The sequence below is a fragment of the Chrysemys picta genome, chromosome 12, assembly GCF_011386835.1.
Source record: "Chrysemys picta bellii isolate R12L10 chromosome 12, ASM1138683v2, whole genome shotgun sequence".
Classification (NCBI taxonomy): Eukaryota; Metazoa; Chordata; order Testudines; family Emydidae; genus Chrysemys; species Chrysemys picta.
Genome location: NC_088802.1, coordinates 30,385,641 through 30,392,464, shown reverse-complemented (window position 1 = coordinate 30,392,464; position 6,824 = coordinate 30,385,641). Strand labels below are relative to the sequence as shown.

Sequence of the window (6,824 nt, the reverse complement as noted above, 5' to 3'; positions counted from 1 at the left end):
ATTAGTTCAAACTTACCTTGGTCCACACTCGGCAGGCAGGCTCCCCCGTCGACTCCGCGGTACTCCTCTCGGCGAGCTGGAGTACCGCAGTCGACGGCGAGCACTTCCGGGTTCGACTTATCGCGTCCAGACTAGACGCGATAAGTCGAACCCAGAAGTTCGATTTCCAGCCGTCGAACTTGCCGGTAAGTGTAGCCAAGGCCTAAGAGAAAATGAGGAAAAATCTGAGAAGATTTACACAAATTGGCTACGTAGACAGGGGAAAAGCAAAATCTGAAAGGTTTCATATCAATTGGTTGTTTAAAGGAAAAACACACAATCTTTATGCAGGTAATATATTAGTAATCCATCTCCAGAGAGAAAGTGATCAGTCTCTGAGGGAGGTGCAGTAACATTTAGTAAATGAAGAAAGGGGAAAATCTGTGCAGCAATATTTGATTGTTGGAGAGAAAAGTGGCAAGGATTTATATCAACTTTACCCTCAAAATATTACAGTAAAAGCATATTTTTAAGGGTGCAATGTCAAGCAGTTTCAGTTAGGCATTGCCAGAACCAAGGATGTTTGGGCCCTGTTAATTCAGCCCCCTTGTGTCTGTGCCTTGCTATATAATCTCTAGGGACAGGATCACACACTGCAGAGCTCATTAACACAGGACCCTCATTCAGGGTATGTCTACACTGAAGCCCCCCCTCTCCCCCCCCCAAAAAAATAAACAAAAAAACAGTGCAGTGAGTCTCAGAGCCTGGGGCAGCTGACTCAGGGTCATGGGGGCTCCGGCTGAAGGGCTAAAATAGCAGTGTAGATGTGCAGCTGCAGCCTGGGGTCTGAGATCCTCCCCCCTCGCCAGGATTCAGAGCCCAGGCTCCCGCCTGAACCCAAACATTGACATTGCTACTTTAGCCCCAAAGCCAAGTCAATTGCCCCTGGACTCTGAGATTCCCTGATGTGGGTCTTTATTTGCAGTGCAGACGAAGCCTCAGTCTTTTTACGCTCTGAGGTCTCTGACGGAGCAAACATGTCCCTGACTCATCTCTGTGCAATTCAGCGGCACCCCCTGGCTTGTCCCAGGGGCAGTAATGGGGTTATGTGTGTAAATGGCTACTCACCCCCAAAACAAACACTTTCCCCTCTTCCCTGCTTCACCCTCTCTTCTCTGTCTTAATTAGCCTGGGCAAAACATCCTGACTCCCTCAGACAAACCATGTGTGGGGTTAGTTACATTTTCTCTGTCTCTGTGCCACAAATTGTTCCTTTTCCTTCTGTTTGTGGTGTTGGAACCTTTAAAACTGAAATCCATTTTCTGGGGCTTGTCTGGAGCCTTGTCTGGGCTGAGTTGTGACCTGCAGACTCGGAAATAATAACACTTAGATTTCCCATGAAAGATGAAATCCCTCTTCAGTTTCAGGCTCTGTCACGTCCTGGGTGCAATCCAAACCAGGCAGAGCAGACATGTCAACTCTTGTGAACTGATCACTAGACTTAGACTAACATTGGTCAGGACACGGGACAAACAAGCAAATATTGGGACAGTCCCAATAAAATCAGGACGTCTGGTCACCCTAGTGAAGAACCCTAAGGAGCAGAGATGAGGCAGAAGGCTGCGGGGGGCTGAAGTGAAGAGGGTGGGGGCTGATGGGGTGGGGGGACTATTGATGGTGGGTTCTGAGCAGATGAGCTGAGTGCTGGGAAGGTGCACTGAGTGCAGTGGGGGTTGATGGGGTACGGGGGGCTGAACCAATAGGGTGGTGGTGATGGGGGCTGGAGGACTGAACTGGGGGGCTGAATTGAGGGGTTGGGTGGGGACAGAACTGATGGGAGACTGGGAGACAGGATTAATTGCTGGGCAGGAGATGGGTGGATGTGGGGCCAAGAGCTCCTGTAGCAGGGGCCAAAATCACCTTACCTAGAATGTGGGAGAGTGGGCAAAACTAATTGTCACATGTGCACACCCCTGCGATCTGCAGGGGGAGTTCAAACACCACGTGACTGACCTAAAAACACAATATAAACTTTATTAAAATGTTATAATTTTGGGGTCAATCTCATGATTTTTGGGGGTTGGACTCATGATTTTTGATCTCCCAAAGTTGGCAATACTGCATTGATGGGCAAAGGTAGAGGTAGCAAATTGTGACAGGCATACTGTTGCCTGATTTTAAGAGGTTAATATTATTATTTTAGGTAATATGGGTAATAAGCTCGTCAATTGATCTGATCAGAAGATAAGGTTTTTATCCCAGAATCAGGTTACACAGAGTTTGCAAGGCCCTTGGAATGTACGACAAGGACACTCACACTGAGACAAATGTAGCCTTAAAGACTTTTATTGAGATAAATGGAATAGTAATCAAACAGTAATTAAATGGTAAAATAATCAGAGTTACAAAGGCAATAATATTGTTCTAGAGATACACGTGATATTAAAGCTTTGATTAATATACTCACACCCTTCCTTGATAACCTGGTGGTAAGAGACCAAGGACCAGCCTAGTCTCTGGCATGCCAAGGGAGTTCAGGTCCTAGTTCCTCAATTCTTGAGTGGGAAGAGCAGAGCTTAGGAGAAGCTGAAGAGCTATAGAAGACTGAAGAAGCTAACTTAGGCCTGGTCTACACTAGGCGTTTATGTCGAAGTTAGCGCCGTTAAATCGAATTAACCCTGCACCCGTCCACACTGCGATGCTATTTAGTTCGACATAGAGGTCTCTTTAATTCGACTTCTGTACTCCTCCCCGACGAGGGGAGTAGCGCTAAATTCGACATGGCCATGTCGAATTAGGCTAGGTGTGGATGGAAATCGACGCTAATAGCTCCGGGAGCTATCCCACAGTGCACCACTCTGTTGACGCTCTGGACAGCAGTGCGAGCTCGGATGCTCTGACCAGCCACACAGGAAAAGCCCCGGGAAAATTTGAATTTGAATTCCTTTTCCTGTCTGGCCAGTTTGAATCTCATTTCCTGTCTGGACATCGTGGCGAGCACAGCAGCACTGGCAACGATGCAGAGCTCTCCAGCAGTGATGGCCGTGCAGTCTGGGAATAGAAAGAGAGCCCCAGCATGGACTGATCGTGAAGTCTTGGATCTCATCGCTGTGTGGGGCGATGAGTCCGTGCTTTCCGAGCTGCGATCCAAAAGAAGGAATGCAAAGATCTACGAGAAGATCTCTAAAGACATGGCAGAGAGAGGATACAGCCGGGATGCAACGCAGTGCCGCGTGAAAATCAAGGAGCTGAGACAAGGCTACCAGAAGACCAAAGAGGCAAACGGACGCTCCGGATCCCATCCCCAGACATCCCGTTTCTACGAGGCACTGCATTCCATCCTCGGTGCTGCCGCCACCACTACCCCACCAGTGACCGTGGACTCTGAGGATGGGATACTGTCCACGGCCGGTTCCTCAGACATGTTAGGGGACGGGGAAGATGAGGAAGGAGATGAGGAGGGCGAGGCAGTTGGCAGCTCTCACAACGCTGATTTCCCCGACAGCCAGGATCTCTTCATCACCCTTACAGAGATCCCCTACGAAGCGTCCCCAGCCATTACCCCGGACACAGAATCTGGTGAAGGATCAGCCAGTAAGTGTTGTAAACATCTAAACATTTATTTTTAACAAAACAGGAATATTAACAATTAAAAGAATGGGTTGTTCATGATTAGTGTGCCCTAGGCGCTTAACGGTTTAGTAAGGGGCAGTGCAAGTTTTGAAAAGAAATCTAGCAATGTCCGGTTTTCAGTGATTGTCCTGCACAAGCCGCTCTACTGTGTATTCCCTGCTACTGCAGCTACAGTAAAATGCGGTCTATATGTGCGGGGATAGAGCAGTAATCCTCCTGGGACATCTCGATGAAGCTCTCCTGGAGGTAACTTGAAAGCCGTTGCATGAGGTTCTTGGGGAGAGCGGCCTTATTGGGTCCTCCGAAGTACGACACGTTGCCGCGCCACGAGATTATCAGGTACTCGGGGATCATTGCTCTGCACAGCAGGGCGGCATACGGCCCTGGTCTTTGGAGGCTTTCCCGGAGCATTCTCTCTTTGTCGCTCTCGGAGATCCTCATCAGGGTGATGTCGGCCATGGTGACCTGCTTTTAATTAGGTAGGGGAATGTTAGTGTTGGGACTGCTTTCCCGTTCCTTTACAGAACTGTCACCGCTGGTTTGCAGCCACGCGGTGGAGGCGGGAGAGGGGCAGCCGAAAGGGATCATTCCCGGGGACAGCCGCGAGGGGGTGGGACAGGGGCAGAGTTCCCGCTTGCCGGATTGCTGGCAGCAGGGACTGACATTGATTTAAATGTGAAATGAGGCCAGTGGTAATATAAAAGTTTTAAACTGCCACAAGTGTACGGCTTACCATGTCTGCCTGCAACAGAAATTCCGTTGTGCTGCCTCGCTTCTCAAATGTGCTGTTCAAGACCCCAGGCACAGAATGCGAAGGCCGAGAATTCGACCTTGTGCTGAGTGCGCATGTGAAAGGTGCTGTGCATGGTCTTGTTCACAGAGAAAGACTATGTTCTTTGTTCACAACTACATTTATCTTTCAGAGGAATTCACTCCCTTTTTCCCATTTCCACAGCCCCGTCTGCGACTGTCTCACAACCTAGCCTGGAATCACACTCCCAGAGGCTAGCGCGGATTAGGCGTAGGAAGAAGAGGACACGGGAGGACATGTTCTCTGAGCTTATGGCCTCTTCCCAAGCCCAGGCAGCACAGCAGACCCAGTGGCGGGAGAACTTGACCCGAATGCACCAAGCCAACATGGATCGGGAGGAGAGGTGGCGGCAGGAAGACCAGCAGGCGACTCAAACGCTGCTTGGACTACTGAGGGAGCAAACGGACACGCTCCGGCGCCTTGTGGATGTTCTGCAGGAACGGAGGCAGGAGGACAGAGCCCCGCTGCAGTCCATCTCTAACCGCCCTCCCCCGCCACCAAGTCCCATACCCACCTCACCCAAAGTGCAAAGAAGGAGAGGCGGCAGAGTCCCTGCTAACTCTCACTCCACCCCTGCAGAGAGCTCTAGTAGCAGAAGGCTCTCATTTCCCAAAATTTGAAAAGTTCTTTCCTTCCCGCCTGACACAAGCCCACGTCCAAGTTTCACCTCCCAATGCCATGTGTAGTTGATAATAAAAAATTCGTTTCTGTTAACTACTGTTTCAATCATGTTCTTTTGGAGGAGGAGGGGAAAGGGGGTTGGAAATTGGACAGGACAGTCTCCTTTGGCAGGGTACATAGTCGGGGGCAGGCACAGCAGCAGGGCACATACACAGTGCAGTGATGCAGTGACTAGTTGCCCCGGTTAGTCTGGGAGGTTGTTTTGATGTAATGTTGGGGGGGGTGGGTTGCTCTGTGACTTTGTGGCGGGGGAGGGCAGTTACAGATCTTAAGCGCCGGTCCTTAGACAGGATCACAGAGCCACACAGCATGGGATCTGTAACCGTCCTCCCCCTGCCACAAAGTCAAATAGACCTCCCATACACACAGTCCCGATCAGGAGGGGTGACAGGCTCCGTTGAAACAAGCATCCCACCGCAGCGGAGCCTGTCAATCCTTGAGTTTAGAAGCTGCATTCGCATCACAACACTAGACCCGCCCCGCACCACAGTCTGCGTCCCAGTTTTAAAAAATTCCCGCTAAAACAGTATTAAAGAAAACGGTGTGCTTTAACAAAGTAGAACTATTTTTATTTCGACACGTGTGTTGGAGGGGGGGTGAAGGGGGTATGTAACTGGATAGGATAGTCAACATTACCTGGGTAAAGAAACGGGGGCAGGTTTAGCTTCTCAGTACACAAACTATAAAATCACAGGTTACCCTGCTCACTCAGGAACTTTGCTTTCAAAGCCTCCCGGATGCACAGCGCTTCCCGCTGGTCTCTTCTAATCGCCCGGCTGTCTGGCTGTGAGTAATCACCAGCCAGGCTATTTTCCTCAACCTCCCACCCCGCCAGAAAGGTCTCCCCCTTGCTCTCACAGAGATTGTGGAGCACACAGCAAGCTGCTATAACAATGGGGATATTGGTTTCGCTGAGATCACAGCGAGTCAGTAAGCTTCTCCATCTCCCCTTGAGACGGCCAAAAGCACACTCCACCACCATTCTGCACTTGCTCAGCCGGTAGTTGAAGAGTTCTTTTTCAGTGTCCAGGGCGCCAGTATAGGGCTTCATGAGCCAGGGCATTAGCGGGTAGGCTGGGTCCCCGAGGATGACTATAGGCATCTCCACATCCCCAACAGTTATTTTGTGGTCCGGGAAGTAAATACCTTGTTGCAGCCGTCTAAACAGACCAGAGTTCCTGAAAACACGAGCGTCATGAACCTTGCCCGGCCATCCCACGTAGATGTTGGTAAAACGTCCCCTGTGGTCCACCAGTGCTTGCAGCACCATGGAAAAGTAGCCCTTTCGGTTAATGTACTGGGTGGCCTGGTGGTCCGGTGCCAGGATAGGGATGTGAGTTCCATCTATGGCCCCACCGCAGTTTGGGAATCCCATCGCTGCGAAACCATCTATGATCGCCTCCACGTTTCCCAGGGTCACTACCTTTGGCAGCAGTACATCAACGATTGCCTTCGCTACTTGCATCACAACAACCCCCACGGTAGATTTGCCCACCCCAAACTGGTTCGCGACTGACCGGTAGCTGTCTGGCGTTGCAAGCTTCCACAGGGCTATGGCCACTCGCTTCTGTACACTCAGTGCAGCTCGCAACCGGGTGTCACTGCGCTTCAGGGCAGGGGACAGCAACTCACAAAGTTCCAGGAAAGTTCCCTTCCGCATGCGAAAGTTTCGCAGCCACTGGGATTCATCCCAGACCTGCAGCACTATGCGGTCCCACCA

General features: G+C 50.6%; 1 protein-coding gene across 1 annotated transcript; it reads left to right on the top strand.

The window, feature by feature from the left end:
• Nucleotides 1–2,576: 2,576 nt before the first annotated feature.
• Nucleotides 2,577–5,137, top strand: LOC135974442 (uncharacterized). Its single transcript, XM_065562574.1, has 2 exons — nucleotides 2,577–3,573; nucleotides 4,568–5,137. The coding sequence occupies exons 1-2, from the start codon at nucleotides 2,997–2,999 to the stop codon at nucleotides 5,041–5,043; spliced, it is 1,053 nt and encodes a 350-aa protein (XP_065418646.1). The 5' UTR covers nucleotides 2,577–2,996; the 3' UTR covers nucleotides 5,044–5,137.
• The last annotated feature ends 1,687 nt before the right edge of the window (nucleotides 5,138–6,824 follow it).

Excerpts from the sequence above, each read along its gene's own strand:
- LOC135974442 (XM_065562574.1), top strand. The coding sequence starts at position 2,997 with ATGCAGAGCTCTCCAGCAGTGATGGCCGTGCAGTCTGGGAATAGAAAG. Across the intron at positions 3,574-4,567 it reads ATCTGGTGAAGGATCAGCCA|CCCCGTCTGCGACTGTCTCA; the intron begins GTAAGTGTTGTA and ends CCATTTCCACAG.